Source organism: Chiloscyllium plagiosum, chromosome 5 (assembly GCF_004010195.1).
Source record: "Chiloscyllium plagiosum isolate BGI_BamShark_2017 chromosome 5, ASM401019v2, whole genome shotgun sequence".
NCBI classification, from domain to species: domain Eukaryota; kingdom Metazoa; phylum Chordata; class Chondrichthyes; order Orectolobiformes; family Hemiscylliidae; genus Chiloscyllium; species Chiloscyllium plagiosum.
Genome location: NC_057714.1, coordinates 10,613,769 through 10,632,787, shown reverse-complemented (window position 1 = coordinate 10,632,787; position 19,019 = coordinate 10,613,769). Strand labels below are relative to the sequence as shown.

The following is a 19,019-nucleotide window of genomic DNA, read 5'->3' as shown; positions in this document are numbered from 1 at the left end:
TGCAATTCTGGTCTCCTTCCTATCGGGAAGATGTTGTGAAATTTGAAAGGGTTCAGAAAAGATTTACAAGGATGTTGCCAGGGTTGGAGGATTTGAGCTATAGGGAGAGGCTGAGCAGACTGGGGCTGTTTTCCCTGGAGCATCGGAGGCTGAGGCGTGACCTTATAGAAGTTTACAAAATTATGAGGGGCATGGATAGGATAAATAGACCAAGTCTTTTCCCTGGGGTCGGAGAGTTCAGAACTAGAGGGCATAGGTTTAGGGTGAGAGGGGAAAGATATAAAAGAGACCTAAGGGGCAACATTTTCACACACAAGGTGGTACGTGTATGGAATGAGCTGCCAGAGGATGTGGTGGAGGCTGGTACAATTGCAACTTTTAAGAGGCATTTGGATGGGTAAATGAATAGGAAGGGTTTGGAGGGATATGGGCTGGGATATCTGGTCGGCATGGACGGGTTGGACCGAAGGGTCTGTTTCCATGCTGTACATCTCTATGACTATGACTCTAATTCACGTTTTCTCTGTTACTTCATTGACAGAAGCAAACACTTCTACCTTATCACAAGTATACTTTCTAACATCAGAAATTGGAAGCTCAATTGGCTGACTGAACTAGCAGCATATTCACCAGATCCACGATTATATTACTTGGCTTAATTGTTATAATCAATGCATACCAAACTGCCCATGCTGGTTTATAAAAAGCTCAGTGACACCGTATGCAATAACCGTTCGAGGTGGGATCTCCAACACAACCTCTGTATCTTTGGATATAGTACCATCATCATTTGCTGAAACCTACAAAACACAAGCAGCTCAGAAATCTGTTCCAATTCACAAAGAAACATTTTTCAACAGGATAACATTTAAAACCACTATTGCTACTCATGACCAATAAATCTGTAAACTAGTTTTTTTTTAATGCGTTTTAGAGCCTTGCTTTCACTTTTATGCCAAACCTCCTTTTACAGATTAATGTTTGGAGCAAAGATATCATTTTACATCTGCTGGTACCACCCTCTGATCTCAACTAACCAGACCCCTCTGAGGTCTCCTGAGGTTTCCCTCATTGTATTTAGAGCATCAGGTTGAGTATGGCGGAAGGAGAGAAGAGGAGAAAGCATCTTTCCTCTTATCTAGTGAATCTACATGAGAAAAGGACATAAAATGGGATGACATTTCAGGTGTGGAAGCAAAACATGGATTTGCATTATTGATGCATAAAGGATGGATGCAAAGTGCAGGGTCAGAAGGCAGTGAGAATCTGCGGAACCACAATTAAAAAATGAAAACTTTCAGGGTGCAGGGGTGTTGGTCAGAAGGGGAGAACAGCTGGAAGCAACACCTAATACATTCCCATCTCCATTGCTTCATGCCTTTCATGATTGGTCCCTTGACAGGGATATGGGCAAAATGGTATACAGCAACTTGGTATGATCTCAATAGAGACGAGAAGCAGGCATTTACTAAAAGTATGAAATCACAAGTTACACTGATTTAAAACAAAGGAAGAGAGTTTTATTACACAGAAACCAAAGAATGTGAATCTTACTTACCCATGTTAAAATATTGAAAGCACATAAAATGCAATTACTTTTAAGCTAGTGATTGCTGGGCCCCTTGCTGAGATATTTGTATCATCGATAGTCACAGCGGAGGTGCCAGAAGACTGGAGGTTGGCCAACGTGGCACCATTATTTAAGAAAGATGGTAAGGACAAGACAGGGAACTATCGACTGGTGAGCCTGACGTCAGTGGTGGGCAAGTTGTTGAAGGAATCCTGAGGGACAGGATGTACATGTATTTGGAGAGGCAAGGACTGATTAGGGATAGTCAACATGGCTTTTTGCGTGGGAAATCATGTCTCACAAACTTGAATGAGTGTTTTGAGAAAGTAACAAAGAGGATTGTTGAGGGCTGAGCAGTAGATGTGATCTATATGGACTTCAGTAAGGCATTTGACAAGGTTCCCCATAGGAGACTGGTTAGCAAGGTTAGATCTCACGGAATACAGGGAGAACTAGCCATTTGGATACAGAACTGGCTCAAAGGTAGAAGACAGAGGGTGGTGGTGGAGATTTGTTTTTCAGACTGGAGGCCTGTGACCAGTGGAGTGCCACAAGAATCAGTGCTGGGTCCACCACTTTTCATCATTTATATAAATGATTTGGATATGAACATAGGAGGTATAAGTAAGTAAGTTTGCAGATGACACCAAAATTGGAGGTGTAGTGGACAGTAAAGAGGGTTACCTCAGATTGCAATGGTATCTTGATCAGATGGACCAGTGGACTGAGAAGTGGCAGATGGGAGTTTAATTCAGATAAATGTGAGGTGCAGCATTTTGGGAAAACATATGAGAGCAGGACTTATACACTTAATGGTAATGGGGAATGTTATTGAACAAAGAGACCTTGGGTTGCAGGTTCATAGCTTCTTGAAAGTAGAGTCGCAGGTAGATAGGATAGTGAAGATGATGTTTGGTATGCTTTTCGTTATTGGTCAGAGCATTGAGAATAGGAGTTGGGAGGGCATGCTGTGGCTGTACAGGACATTGATTAGGCCACTGTTGGAATATTGGATGCAATTCTGGTCTAATTCCTATCAGAAGGATGTTGTGAAACTTGCAATGGTTCAAAAAAGATATACAAGGATGTTGCCAGGGTTGGACTTGAGCTATGAGGAGAGGCTGAACAGGCTGGGGCTGTTTTCCCTGGAGCAAAGGCTGAGGGGTAACCTCAGAGGTTTATAAAACCATGAGGGGCATGGATAGGATAAATAGACAAAGGCTTTTCGCTGGGTTGTGGGAGTCCAGAACTAGAGGGCATAGGTTTAGGGTCAGAGGGGAAAAATATAAAACGGACCTAAGGGGCAACATTTTCATGCAAAGAGTGGTGCATGTATGAAATGAGCTATCAGAGGAAGTGGAGGCTGGTACAACTGCAACATTTAAAAGGCACCTGGATGGGTATATGAATAGAAGGGTTTAGAGGGATATGGACCAAGTGTTCCATCTGGGACTAGATTAGGTTGGGATATCTGGTTGGCATGAACAAGTTGGACTGAAGGGTCACGATTTATTTATCAAAAACTGGAAGATTCACTGCTTAGTGTCCTGGGCCTTTCATAAAATAGAACAGAATCCCTACAGTGTGGAAACAGGCCCTTTGACCAAGCAAGTCTACATCAACCCGCTGAATATCCCATCCAGACTCATTCCCCTGTTACTCTACATTGACCCCTGACTACTGCACCTAACCTATACACCCCTGAACACTGAGCAATTTAACATGCACATCTTTGGACTGTGGGAGGAAACCGGGACACTCAGAGGAAATCCACACAGACACAGCGAGAATGTGCAAACTCCACACAGACAGTTGCCTGAGGCTGGAATCGAACCTAGGTCCCTGGCACTGTGAAGTTGCAGTGCTATCCACTGACCACTGTGCCACCTTCTCATAAGTCTGTCCCTTCAAACCTCATGCAACCTTCCTAAAGTTCTAAAATGCCACCAGTATCTGAAGCATGGCCACCTCAGTTCAGAACTCTAGGTTCTAAGAATCTTAAATTCTGGAGGTTTGCATTTAAAACACTCTCTCAACAGTTTGGCTGTAGAAGAAGTTCAAATCACTGTTATCAGAATAATTAAGTTAAGAAGAGAGCTTTAACCTTATTAACTAGTACCCAGAATTTCAAGCAAATTGTGCTGAAAGAGAAGTTTAGTTCACTACAACTTGTTCTAAATTCAAACTAAATTGCTGCAACACAATCACCAACCCCAGAATATACGACCTCATGATCAGTTTGTTGACTCTCACGCCCCCCGCCAACCCCTCCCCCCCGGAGAGACCTAGTTCTTAAAAAGGAACCGTCACTCCAAGATAACTGTTTTTAAATAAAACACATAGGGTGTCACAATATTTGCAAAATTACAGAACAATTATTCATGTACTAAATGGTAATAATAAAATATTTTAAAGTTGCATCTGCTTGGGAAAAAAAATTCTAGCTGCACTGAATTTTCATGTTAATATTAATAGCACATTCCATAGGTCTGCCTTTCTCTTCAGTTTACTTTTTTGTTTAAATTATACTTTTGTGAAGTAAACTTGTGAATTTTACAAAGCAATTTCCTTTCGAGGCACTAAACCTAATTTTGTACATTGATGCAATAAAGTATGGAAGTGCGCCTAAAATGTTTACTACCCTGGTTTAGACTATGTCACACAAAAATGATTAATGTACCCGTGTCACAATACAATAAGTAGCAAAGGCTCACATTATTTTACAATTTCATCTTGTTGATCCAGCTTATACAAGTTACTCACATATAAATTTGTAAATGCATTTTCAATTCAGCCAATTCTTGAGTTTTAAAAACCAATGCAGATGAAAAATGTCATTGAACAAGCTCCAGAGATCCATGCTATATGCAGCTAAAATGTTATGGCAACTACAGTGAGATACAAGCTTGTATTTCAGCGAACATACACACCTTCAATATTTTTGTTTTAAGTCCCAGCGCTCCACCACACTTTTCTTCAATTTGCAAATGTTCGGAAATAGAGCACTTTTGGGAGGTGATAATCTTTTCATTTACCACACACAAAATTTCTCTTTTTTCACGGGTTTGCTGGACAAAAGGGTGATCCAAATTTAAAGGCCTGAAAAAGCAAGTAGGGGAAATTACTTTTTTTTCTTTCGTTGCCACTAACCTTTATAGTAGTCACATGTAGATGTGAGCAAGTATCAAAAGTATTCTGGAAAGCAAGTCAGACACTGGAAATTCTGCAATGGATGTTGCATCTTCAAACCCCCCTGACCAGAGCTATAAAGCAGAAGTGAGGAGTGTGATGCAACATTCTCCATTGCCTGGACATTGCAGCTTCAACAACACAAGAAGCTTGAAATTATCCAAGTGGAATGCAGTACACATGATCAGTCTCCCACACAACATTTTAAACATTCAATCCCTCCTCCATCAATGCACAGCGTGAAATATCTCCAAGATGAAGTACAGAAAATCTCAGTCTCATTAGAATGCACTGCTCCTTGACTATTACCGGGCCAAAAACTTGGTTTCCTAACAACACTGTGGATGTAAATACCAAAAGTACCACAGCATTCGAGAGGGCAACTCTGCAGCATTTAATCGAGTGCAATTGGGATGGACAACAAATGCAGTTCTTGCTAGCAACCCTTTTATCCCCAAAAACAAGGTGAAAGTTGACTGTAAAGATTGTCTCGAATACTTTATGCTATATTACATAATGCCCAATGTAATAGTTAGGGAAGAGGCTAGCAAACAGCAGTGAGAAAATGCACTTTACACAGTCTTAGGGTGTCTCAATGTAATGAAGTACTTTGGACGTGTTGTGACTGATGTAATATAGTATTATCAGCAACCTTTTTGCGCCCAGCAAGATCCCAAAAAAGGCAATTAAATAAAATAACCAGATCATATGTTTTTGAGTGTTGCTTGAGTGATAAATATTGACCTGGATACTGGGAGAGCTCTCCAGCTTATTTTTAGATGAGTGTCAAATGATTGTTTATACCTGCACAAGATGGCAGAAGGGACATTTTGATGTCACATCCAAATGTCAAACAGCATGGCGCTTTTTCAGTACAGCATTACACTGCTCACCTAATTTAGGGGGGTCAAGTACCTGGAATGGGGATTAAGCCCTGAAACAAGAGGAGCAAGCACTATTACTGAGCTCAACTTATGCATGTAGACCAGCCAAAGATTGATGGAACTTTAGAAAAACTTAAAGTTTTGCCTTTATTTGTGTAATAATTTATTTTGAAAATGAAAGACTTTAAAAACATTACAATGCACTAAATCAGAAGATTAACATTGTTACAAATGAGGTTTACGGAATTGTTTTCATTACTGTGTCTTTAATGTTGGTTAAAACTGAAGGAGTCATGTAACTTGTTCCAAAACTTGCCTACCGGAGACCTCAGTAATGTAGCTGTTAAAGGTTGTACTGCTAGACTGAGGTGCAAGGTGTTCACATGAGGAGACAATGACAGTAGCATCTATATTTACAATAGTTTGGCTGTATCATGTCCACAAGACATGAAAGAGATTACAACTTATTTAAAACAAAAAACTGTACTTCATTTTAATAATAGACTTAGCAGGACTTTAAATGGCTACCACAGACCACAGAAATGTAAGCAGATACTTAAGAGTCATAGCGATTTATTGTATTTAGATTGCAGAGCAGAGGAAAATTGAGGGGATTTGAAAGGCAGATGAATGATTTGCTAAATTTAGACGAGAGGGAGAATATTTAGGAAAACCCTCAACATGAACCTACAATGCTAGGGTAAAAATTACAAGGGTGGAAAAAAAGTAGAATGGGGGTAAACCATCACAGCTAGATATCATTTTGAACTGGGTCTGAGAAATCAAAAGTCTCCCTGAGGGACACTGCAAAGTACAATTGTGAAGTGGGATTTTTGATTATATTTAAAGTAGGAGAAAGCTGTTCTTAAGTTTAACATTAAGACTGCTTACAAAATAATATTGAGTCACTGTTGCTTTCGGTGTGCTTCTTACAATCGGTATCTTGAAACAGGAAATCTTGTTGTGTCAACTGGAAGTTTGAATTTCCTTTTTTAAAATTAGAGGAATTACAACATTGATAGCATTATGACCAGTCTATTCCACCCGATAATTCTGAAATATTTGACCAGTTTTGGAAATTCTGGGGACAAAATGCTAGATTTTAAAAATTACGTTCGCAATTTATTAAGATGGAAGGTGGCGAGTATATTTATCAGCACGTTTCTCCCACAAACAAAACAATAAGTTATTCACTAGTATATCTGGGTATTCAGAAAGACACCCTTAATTGTATGAGAAAATCAATGTCAATTGGTCTGAGACAGGGACAGGGTTCCCTGACACCAATTGAGAGGCTTTAGAAACAGAACACAGAAAAAAACAAAACTGTTGGATTTCTGGATAAGATTCTGTACAGGCAGGCACATTGTTGCAAGGCATGATAAACATGGTGATGTAGGGAGAGCATCTCTATTCAGTCTATTGAACAAGAGGCAGGAGAGTTATTTAAATAAAGTAAGGCCGCCCACTGGTATGGGGATAACATGAAACATTGCTGAGTTTATACCATTAGAGAAACTTAAGCTGTGCAACTTAACAAATTGGATCTTATACCCTGCTCAGTATATTTTATTATTGAAACCAAACTTCATATCATCTTGGTGTTCAGTTCTCTTTTAAACTAATTAAAGAGGAAACCCTGAGAGAGCATACATTCCAGAACTCAAGGATTGATTTTCCTCCAGTTCAGGTTATGCTAATTCACAAGGAGATATGGATATAGACAACATAAGGGAGTGACTACTACCAATGATACTGAAAATGTGCCCATGGAAGACCAACCTACACATGTAGACAATCACATTTAAATAACACTGGAGTCTAATATTACCCAAGAATGAAATTAAAATAATTCCTGATCCTGAATTGACTATCCAGGAACAAATCCACTGTGGTAATGCTGGAGAGATAGATATGGAGAGGAACACTTTCATTACTATTTCATTCAAATTCATGCAATAACATCGACAGAAGAATTCCAAAGTATAAGAAACCACGATGAAGATTGCATGTCATCGAACAATTAATGTCAGTGTAACTACTGTATAGCATCATGCAAACTATTAAGTTAAATTTGGAAATTTACACCTGTTACTTTATTATAGAATAGGGCATGCCTTAACAAATTGCTGTATCAATTTCAGTATAAGTGAATTTTTTTTAATGTTCTGAAGGGTCACTGAACTCAAACAATAACTGTTTACTCTCCACAGATACTGTAAGACCTGCTGAGATTCTCTAGCAATTTCTGTTTTTGTGTGTTTCAGATTTCCAGTAACTACAATTCTTGTTTTGTGTTATTAATAACTGTCAACAACTGTTAAATTGACTTGGTTTTGTCTTATATTGTTTTATGGCAACACAAATAAGCTATGTACCTGTTGTCATTTACCTTTTCTCAGCAATTTTTAAAAGCTGACTCAGATCAATTTCTTGCTTCTTCAGATTTCCAAAAGAAGATTCCAGTGCCACCGAGTCCTGACCTTCCAGGCTGAAGCTTAAATTGGCAATCTCAGCTTCCGTACCTGCCTCCACATTGTCTCCAAATTTTCCTTCATACTTGAGAAAGTCCGATTCAGTGACAGCTGCAAAACAAGGACCTTTTCAGCACAATTACTGAAAAGGACAAGTGAGCATTGTAGCAGTTACTAACACATGACTGGTTCCCCAGCATGCTTTCAATTAGTCGTACATAAGCCAATTGTTCTGGTGATGCCTCATGAATTTATGGTGACATTATTTGCTTATGAAAGAATATGACAAATAAATACAAAACAAAAATCAATTCAGTAAATCCATTTAGTTATAGGGAGAGGGGACATAATGGGAGTCTGCTATCTTGGGTTAAAGTAAATAAGAATTGTTAGGCCTTACAATAGAATCACAGAACAGTCACAACACAGAATGAGGCTATTTAGTCTGTCATGCCCTCCCGGGTTCTCTGAAGGAGCAATTCAACCAGTACCTAGCTCCTTCATAATTATTGTGTCAAAATCCATCCATCAAAAGCTTTTTTTGCTAATAACACTGAATTATACCTGAAACATTGCAACAATTCAAGAAGGAGGCTCACCACCATCCTCTCAAGGGCAATTACGAATTGACAAAAAAATGCTTTCTTTGTAAAACAAACAACACCCACAAACCATGAATGAACAATAAAAATCACTCCCATAATCCTTCACTTTCTTCTTTCTTCAGATAATGATCCTCTAATATTTAGACTGCCACTATTCAGTTAATCTGCACTCCTCTCAACCTTGGGTAGTGCATTCCAAATTGTAACCAAACCCTGCACTAAAAATAGCTTTAACCTAATTACCATTGCTCCTTTTTCCAATTACACAAAAATCAATGTCTTCTCATTTTCAATCCTCCCACTAACTTTACCCAGATCCCCATGATTTTGAATACCGCTATCAAATCTTCTTTCACACTTCTCTTTTCCAAAGTAAACAATACCAACTTCCTCACCTCTATCGACAAAAAGTCCCTCATTACTGGAAACATCCTCATCTTTTCTTCAAACGTCATCTTCTAGCTCACCACTTGATAGTGAGCAAAAAGAGTCAGGAAATCCTCACACTCCGAGTTTGATCGTAGAAAATGTTCAAAGATTGGTTGAAGTACATTTTTGAAAAAGGTAACGATCAATACAATTTTTAAAAAGGGGTTTAGCCCAATACTTTATTCCTAATCAAGTATGCAATATACGATCTTAAATTCTTTACAACCTAATAATAAATTGTTTTAAAATCAAGCCTTTTGATCCATCTTACTTTTTCTTTTAACTTCACATCATCCTATTATAGTGTAAGGATTTGGTTACATTCTTCATTTTGTTACCAACAACGTCTCTTCTTCCTCAGGCAACTGCCCTTGGGCTTATGCCCGAATCATCGATTCTCCTGTTCCCTGGATGCTGCCTGACCCGCTGCGCTTTTCCAGCAACACATTTTCAGCTACAACACAGGAATACTTGTATGCCCCACAGCATTTGCAGGAAATGATAGAAGAAACTAAGCAATTCCACAGCATTGGATTAGATCAAAGCTCTGAAGCCCTATCACATTCCAATTGTGAATGTTGGTGGACAATTATATGTAATGGACAATCAAGAGGATGAGGTGGTGACTCCCCAAATATCTCCATCCTCACCCAACACATCAAGGCAAAAAAACAAGGCTTAAGTATTTGCACCCATATTCCAGAAGGGCCAACTGAATGGTCAGCTCAACCTCCTCCTGAGATTCCCAACAATACAGATATGAGTTTTTAACGAATTGGATTCTTGGTATCACTTGGAATGAAATAGCTGAATGCAGAGATCCTGAACCCTGACGACAATAGTATTATAAAAGTAGCAATAAGTACTGAAGATGTGCTCCAGAAGAAGCCGTATGCCGAGACAAGATGTTCCGGGGAGGCACACCAGCATTGCCCTGGCAACAAGGATAATTGCTGAGTGTGGTGCTGGAAAAGTACAGCAGGTCAGGCAGCATCCAAGGTGCAGGAGAATAGACATTTCAGACATAAGCCCTTCATCAGGAATGATACATCTACAGTCCTCACTTTCTCCTAACAAGGATAACTGCTCAGGTTTGTCCTTTGTGCAAAAAGCAAGACAAATCCAACTTGGCCAATGACCACTCTCCAAAGTGATGAAAGGGGTTGTCAATAGTACTATCAAGTGGCACTTCATAAGGGAGGCAATGGCCTAGTGGTATTATCGCAAGACTATTAATGTAGAAACACAGCTAATGGGGACTTGGGTTTGAATCCCACCAAGGCAGACGGTGGAATTTGAATTCAATAAAACATATCTGGAATTTAAGATTCCACTGATGACCTTGAAACCATTGCCAATTGTCAGAAAAACGAATCTGGCCTATCATTTGCCTCAGAGAAGGAAATCTGCCATCCTCACCTGGTCTGGCCTTCATGTGACTCCAGACCTACAGCAATGTGGTCAACTCTCAACAGCCCCCCAAAATGACCTAGCAAGCCACTCACAGTTGTATCAATCACAACAAATGTCTTAAAAGTGAAACCAGATTGTCCAGCGGACATTGAACTAAGCACAGAAAATACAACAACCAGAAATAGTCCTGTCATCCTGCAAAGCTCTCCTTACTTTCATCTGGGATCTAGTGCCAAAATTGGGGGAGCTGTCTACTAGACCAGTCAAGCAACAGCCTGACATTGTCTGTAAGGTATGATTCCATGAATGTGACTATGTCCCACATACCACAGTCACCCTTCTGAATGCATCCTGTTCCATCTGCAGGATTAATCCAGCACAGTGGTAAAACGTCAGCAGGGCACTGACCTGGGAATCCTCAATTTGACTCCAGAGCCCAGGAAGTCTCATGGTTTCAGGTTAAAAGAATGCAAGGAAATCTCCTGCTGTTTGCCACATACTATCATCCCTTGGCTGATGAATCTGTATTCCACTATATTGAACAATGTTTGGAGGAAGTACTGGAGGGTGACAGGGACGTAAAGTGTACTCTGGATGGTGGATTTCAAATTCCCAGCACCAAGAGTGGGCCGGCAACTGCACTACTGATCGAACAGGTCGGGTCCTAAGGCCATAACTGCCAGGCTGGGTCTGTGGCAAGGGACCAACAAAAGGGAAAAACATGCTTGACCCCATCCTTACCAAATCTGGCAGCTACAGATGCATCTGTCCATGACAGTATTGGTAAGAACAACCAATGCACAGTCCTTGTGGAGACAAAGTCTCGCCTTCACATTAAGAATATCCTCCATCATGTTGTGTGGCACTATAACCGTGCTAAATGGGACAGACTTCAAACAGATCTAAAACAGAACCTGGGTCTGTCATGAACATGTGGCTTCTGATCTCATTACAGTCTTGTTCCAAGCATGAACAAAAGAGCAGAACTCCAGTGGAGAGGCAAGAGCAACTGCCCTTGTCATCAAGACCACATTTGACTGAGTGCATCAAGGAACCCTCAATCTTGAGTCAACAGTAATCAGGGAAGAATTCTCTACTGGTTGCAATTGTATTGAATACACAGCAAGATGGTTGTTGTCGGAGAAAGTGTGGACTGCAAATTCTAGAGTTCAGTCCAAAGGTGCGGCGGTGGAAAAGTACAGCTGGTCAGGCAGCATCTGAGGATCAGGAGAGTCAACATTTCAAGCATAAGCTCTTCATCAGGAATGTTGTTGTGGTTGTTGGAGGTCAGTCAGCTGAGATGACAGATCAGGTCATCTTTCCAGGACCTTCTCAGGATAGTGTTCTCAGCCTAACAATCTTCAGCTGCTTCATTAACCTTCCCTCTATCATAAGGTCAGAAGTGGGAATGTTCACTGATGATTACACAATGTTCTGCAACACTTGTATCTCAACTACTGAAGCAGTCCAAATGCAACAAGACGTGGACAACATTCACACTAGAGTTAACAAGTGGCAAGTAATATTTGGCCAAACAAATGCCAGGCAATGACCATCATCCAATGATATTCAAAGTCATGCGTGTGTATGCGCATGCATCCGGGGGAGGGGGGTGGAGATGAGGCTGTATGACAGCAGGACAGAGGCTAGGAAAACTGCAAGTGACTCACCTGCTGACTCCCTAAAGCCTGTCCACCATCTACAAGGCACAAATGGAATGTTAAAAGTAATCCCACTTACCTGGACCAGTGCACTTCCAATAACACTCCAGTAGCTTGATACCATCAAAACAAAGCAGACCACTTGAGTGGAAACTCATCCATCACGGACACGCAGTAGCAGCAGTGTGTACTATCTACAAGGCGCACTGCAGAATTTCATCAAGGCTCTTTCGGCAGCACCTTTCAAACTCATGATTTTTACCACCAAGAAGCACAACAGCAGGGAATACATAACCGCTGTTCCTTCAGCGCTACTGGCTCAAAATCCTGAAAGTATCTTCCAAACAGCACCGTGCCCCAACACTCAAAGGACTACAAGTCACGTGCAGCTCAGCACCTGCTCCAAGGTAATTAGGAATAGGCAATAAACATTGGCCTTGCCAGAGACACCCACATTCCATGAACAAATGAAAAACTATTGTTCATATTAATTCCTGTTATTTTAGTGCTCCTGTTAGCAGTGTTCAGCTCATAAAAACATTTCTGGTCAGTGTTTGAAATAAATAAGCAGAAGCCACAAACTACCTTACTTGCTCGGTCTCAAGAGTTGTCACAGCCCTCTCCAACCAATTAAACATCAATTCAGGAAGCATTGGCTTTAGAACAGGATTCCCAAGAGGACAGCAGTGTATAGTCTCCAAAGAGGATATTTGTACTTTGTACTGTTTTCAGATGAATGGCTTGATTGAAATTCAGCCAAGGTGAAAATTTGGAGTGTTATTTGTTTTAAAATGGCAGTGAAGAATATAATGATAGATAATTGTTTGATAACACACAAGTGAGAGGAAGGTACAAAAGGAGTGTTAGAATAGGTGCTTCAGAATTTTACAACAGCCCAGTTGAGTTCTATTTTCGCTCAGACATGAATCATGCCCTATCCACCTTTCCTTCTGTATCTGTCAGGTAGGAGGGCAAAACTTCCAAAGCTGACTCTGCCTGCCATTTTCAAAGTTCCACAACACTGCCTCAAATGTACAAAGAAATTTCCACTTCTAAACTCGATCAATTTATTTTTCAACCTTTTCTACTTCCTGAAACTCATTTTTAAATAAAACTTCACGCAGCATGTATTCTTCTTTTTGCTGTGAATGAAGTTAAGGCCTCAAGTTTGTTCTGCACATATCAGAAAATCTACGGCCACAGAAAGGAATCACTTTCCTCATGCCCAACATTTTACTCGACACAAAGTACTTGGAAATCAACCAAAAATCCATACCAGGTTTGATGGAACTGTCACCCATCAATATGTCTTGAAGGGTAAACGTGGATGGATAATATTTTGGTTTTTGCCAGAACCATCCCTTCTTCCTTTTTGTTACCAGATTCAGAAGCTGCAGTTTGTCAGAATCATTCAGGCTGTGAACAGGGATCAGGTCACCACTGCTCTCAATCTGTTTCACAAAACTGCTGGTCGCTTTTGCAAACATCTTCAGGAACTAACCACAAGCCTAAAACAAAAAAAAGACAATTAAAACTCTTGTTGCCATAGACTTAATCATCATTTAGCAGAGGACCTGTGCTCAGGCCCATGAAAGTTACACCTTGGGGTGGTTCAAGGCCACGAAGCAGTCCTGACGTGTATTCTGTCTCGAGAGAGAGAGAAAATCAGGCCCAGGCCATTTGAATGCAAGGGCCCTACAACAAAACCTAGTCCTACTTTTGCACATCTGTGCGCAACGTTCTTGCAGTATTTGTGTAAGCTTGAACGAAAAGTAGAAAATTAACCATCTTTCAAAATGAAATTAGAAGCCGTACATTAGGTTAAATGATAATTCCTATCCTACATAGACCTGATCTAAAACTTAAAACTAGGATCTAAATTGGAGTAATTTCAATTTTGACAGTATTAAGCAAGAACATTCAAAGATTGATCGGAAGAGGCTATTTGCAAGTAAAGGGATGGTTGGAGAGTGGGAGGCCTTCAAAAATGAGATAATGACTCCAGAAGCATTATGTCCCTGTTAGTGTGAAATGTAGGGAAGGCATGCGTCAGGTACAGACAGCTGGGATCAAGTGAATCCCTGCAGCAGTATAAGGGCAGCAGGAGTCTATTGAAGAGGGAAATCAGGAGGGCAAAAAGGGGACATGAGATAGTTTTGGCAAACAGGATTAAGGAGATCTTACAAATATATTAAGGACAAACAAGTAATAAGGGAGAGAATAGGGACCCTTAAAAGATCAACAAGGCCATCCATGTGTGGAACTGCAGAAGATGAATGAGATACTCTGAAGTATTTAGCATCAATGTTTACTGTGGAGAAGGGTTGGAAGCTGGAAGACTTGGAAAAATAAATAGTGATATCTTGAAAAATGTCCATATTACAGACACAGTGATGCTGGACACCTTAAATGTCCACCTTGCCGATGATACAAAGTTAGGTGGACAGGCAGGTAGTACTGAGGAAGTGGGGAGGCTGCAGAAGGATCTAGACAGTTTGGGAGAGCGGCCCAGGAAATGGTTGATGGAATTCAATGTGAGCAAATGTGAGGTCTTGCACTTTGGAAAAAAGAATACAAGCATGGACTACTTTCTAAACCATGAGAAAATTCATAAAGCCAAAGTACAAAGGGATCTGGGAGTGCTAGTCTCTAAAGGTAAACATGCAGGTTGAATCCGTGATTAAGAAAGCGAATGCAATGTTGTCATTTATCTCAAGAGGTTTGGAATATAAAAGCACCGTTGTGCTACTGAAACTTTATAAAGCTCTGGTTAGGCCCCATTTGGAGTACTGTGTCTCCACACCTCAGGAAGGACATATTGGCACTGGAGCATGTCCAGCGGAGATTCACATGGATGATCCCTGGAATGGTAGGTCTAACATATGAGGAACGGCTGAGGATCCTGGGATTGTATTCATTGGCGTTTGGAAGATTAAGGGGAGATCTAATAGAAACTTACAAGATAATACATGGCTTGGAAAGGGTGGACGCTAGGAAATTGTTTCGGTTAGGCAATGAGACTAGGACCCGTGAACACAGCCTTAGAATTAGAGGGGGTAAATTCAGAACAGAAATGCGGAGACATTTCTTCAGCCAGAGAGTGGTGGCCTGTGGAATTCATTGCCGCAGAGTGCAGTGGAGGCTGGGACGCTAAATGTCTTCAAGGCTGAGATTGATAAATTCTTGATGTCACAAGGAATTAAGGGCTACGGGGAGAATGCGGGTAAGTGGAGTTGAAATGCCCATCAGCCATGATTGAATGGCGGAGTGGACTCGATGGGCCGAATGGCCTTACTTCCACTCCTATGTCTTATGGTCAAAATGCATAAAAGGTGGACAAAACCCTGGGACTTGATCAGATGTTGCTCAGAACTTTGTGGGAAACCAGGGAAGTGATTGTTGGGCCCCTTCCTTAGATATATGTATCAATAGTCAAGGGTGAGGTGCTGGAAGGCTGGAGGGTGAGTAATGTGTTGCCATTATTTTAGAAAGGTGATGAGGAAAAGCCATAGAATTGTAGACTGGAGAGCCTGACATTAGTGCAAGGTGAGGCGTTGGAGGGGATTCGGAGGGGCAAGGTTTACATGTATTAGGCAAGGCAAGGACATTGCTATGTTTTACTGTATTAAATCGCCCTTGTACATCAGTATCTTAGGGACGTCACTGGTGAACACTGCTGCCTCACAGCGCCAGGGGCCAGAGTTTGATAACCGCCTCAGGCAACTGCCTGTGCGGAGTTTGCACATTCTCCCCGTGTCTGCGTGGGTATCCTCCAGGTGCTCCAGTTTCCTCTCACAGCCAAAGATGAGTGGGTCAGGTGTAATTTGGGCATGCTAAATTGCCCAGAGTGCCAGGTGCATTAGTCAGGGGTAAATATGGGGTAGGGGAATGGGTCTGAGTGGGTTACTCTTCAGAGGGTCAGGTGTGGACTTGTTGGGCCGAAGGGCCTGTTTCCACACTGTAGGGAATCTAATCTGAAACTGTAACGGTTCCAGTTTTGAATTGTGCTATATATAACATGAAGTGGTTCTGTGGAAGTGTGGCTGCCACAACACAGACGGAAAGTCTTGGATACTTCACGGATCATACGAGATCTCTGGATAGAGGTTTAGGGGTTCAGGTCGGCGACCTTAACTTTAGATTTCAGCATCAGCGTAATTTTACTTCTGAATTACTACAATTTGTTTCATTTGCAGATCGTTGTATTTACACGTTACCCTCTATTTTTTAGGATCTGCGATGTTGTATCAACATAAATCATGGGTTCAATGCCCTTGGAGGACAAGATCCGCCAGAATCAGGGCGCGGTTCAGTCAGTCCTGAAGCTACGCAGAAACCCGGCAAAGCAAATTTCTGCAGACTCTGAGAACTAACTGTAAGCAGATGTTTGCTGTTTTGGAGCCAGAAATAAACCGCGCTCTAGTTATAAAATCCTAATTCAGCAGATTCAAAAGGAATGATACACAATACAGCGAAATACATATCTGTAAGAGGAAATTCACCAAATGCCAGTGAAATCTCCCGAGTGCAGAGTCGACCTTCCACTCCTTCTCCCAGACGTTAATTTTGTGCAAAGTCGCTCTCACCGTATACGCTGCCCTGGGTGTCGCTGAATGTACAAGACCACGGCAAAATGTTATCGCACCTCACAAAAGCCAAGAAACCCCAGCGGTAAGGAGCACAAAGGAAGATGTCCGGCGCTGAGTCACCGACAGCAGCTTGTCGCACTGCCACCCACCTGCTCTCAGGCCGCCACACTCACACACAAAGAGCTCAGCTTTGTGAACTTGCCCGCTTCCTGAAGATACTGGGCGGACCAGAGAGAATCATGACATGGTAATTGGGAAGGGAGTGTCCTCTTTGGCTGTGCAAGACAGCAGCTCAGTCGGTGCTGACCACCCTGTATATCTCTCTTTTGTCTACTCAGATGTTTACTCACTTGAAACTGCTTCACCACAATATAAAGCCCTTTTTAAAATTTATTAAGCATATTTACATACATAGTCACTAAAGCAGCTCGGTTCTGTACAGTAGCATATGAGCAAACAAACATTGAAATTTGACTGTATTCAGTGAACAAACCAAAAGCATTTCCTACTTGTACATTAATATATATACATAGATTTGAGGCACTGAGAGGGTATGATAACTGAACAAACCACAATATGAAGCAGTGCATTACACTTCATTGGATAAATGCTCTACTCAAACTTCCGGTCGCTAGTGAAGATTTGGGTCAGAGCATTGTACACGCCCTGACATCAGGGTTACACTGACAGCCAGAAGAGAGACCATTTCCTCCCCAAATTCCATGTTATCTTCTACTGACTCCCTACTTTCATTCTCTAGGTATCCAACACCCACTTTTCTTAGTTTAGCTTTCTAAGTACCTGGAGAAATTCTTGCTGTCTGATTTTACATTGCTATCTAGCTTCCTTTCACTTTAGTTTCTTCCTCCTGGTGTGTGATATATATCCTCCCTTTCGAATTTCTCCTTCTGTTAGGTATTTCCCATTAAATGTCTGCCACTGAGTTTCTGCTAATCTTTGCCCTAACTGAGTACGGACGAAGTTAAAAATCACACAACACTAGGTTTATTTGGAAGTACAAGCTGTTACTGTGTGATTTTTAACTTTGTCTACCCCAGTCCAACACCAGGACCTCCACATCCTAGCTGACTATGACAGTTCATTTCAGATAATTCAGGTTTTAGGCCCACCTGTTTGCCCTTATTTAGGTTTAGAATACTAGTTTTAAATCTAATTTTCTCCCTTTCAAACTGGATGTAAAATTCAGTTATATTGTGGATAATGCTATCTCGGAATAGCTTAACCCTAAGGTAATTCATTCATTTTAATTAACAATTTCAAAAGCATTCTGTGAGTTCTTTATCCAGGCTGCTATTGCCAATCTGATCTTTCACGTTTGCATTTGAATTAACGTCATTTGTGATTATGGGTGTCTCTTTATCACAAGGACCCTATATTTCTTCTTGTATACTTTATCCCATACTATAGTTCCTGTTAAAAGGCCTGTGGACCACTCCCATTTGTGACTTCTTTCCTCTAGTTTCTTCATCGCCACACAAACCAATTCCACATTGAGATCTCCTGAAGCAAGGTCTTCTCTGACTATTACACAAATGCCAGCCTTGATTAAAACTGCTCCCTTTTCATCTTTACTAACATCTTCAAAATCACATACATCCTCTATATGCAGGACCCAATCCTTGTCATCCTGAAACCATGTCTCCACAATGGCAATCAGTTTGCATTTAGTTATTTTTATATGAATTATAAATGAATGTATCTTGTTATGAATGTGACATGCATTAGATACATGGCTTTTAGTTTTGAATTTTGGTTACCTTTGTAACATTTAGTCTTGATTGTTGGCACCTTCCTAGATATTTTGGCTCCATGTTTCTTTCTAACATTCTCTAACTCTCGGATGGTTTGTTGACTCCCGGGTGCCAGGGTCCGAGATGTCTCGGACCGTGTCTTCAGAATCCTTAAGGGGGAGGGTGTGCAGCCAGAAGTCGTGGTGCACGTTGGCACCAACGACATAGGTATGAAGAGGGGTGGGGAGGTCATTCAAGAGCTCAGGGAGTTAGGCTGGAAGCTAAAAGCTAGGACAGACAGAGTCGTCACCTCTGGGTTGTTGCCGGTGCCACGTGACAGTGAGGCAAGGAATAGGGAGAGAGTGCAGTTGAACACGTGGCTGCAAGGATGGTGTAGGAGGGAGGGCTTCAGGTATTTGGATAATTGGACTGCATTCTGGGGAAGATGGGACCT

The 19,019-nt window shown here is 41.1% G+C and overlaps 1 protein-coding gene across 2 annotated transcripts in view; it reads right to left on the bottom strand.

Annotated features, from left to right (window-relative positions):
- Positions 1-17,795, bottom strand: part of gsdmeb (gasdermin Eb) — a 21,740-nt gene extending 3,945 nt beyond the window's left edge. The window contains exons 1-5 of one of the 2 annotated variants that reach the window (XM_043689596.1): positions 16,964-17,795; positions 13,502-13,733; positions 8,036-8,228; positions 4,501-4,669; positions 680-800 (exon numbers count right to left, since the gene is read on the bottom strand). In XM_043689596.1, coding sequence (XP_043545531.1) covers positions 680-800; positions 4,501-4,669; positions 8,036-8,228; positions 13,502-13,712 — 694 coding nt within the window. In that variant the 5' untranslated portion in view covers positions 13,713-13,733; positions 16,964-17,795. Of the gene's footprint in view, positions 1-679; positions 801-4,500; positions 4,670-8,035; positions 8,229-13,501; positions 13,734-16,727 lie in introns of both variants that reach the window. The other variant, XM_043689595.1, reaches the window with a different exon arrangement.
- Between the last annotated feature and the right edge of the window lie 1,224 nt (positions 17,796-19,019).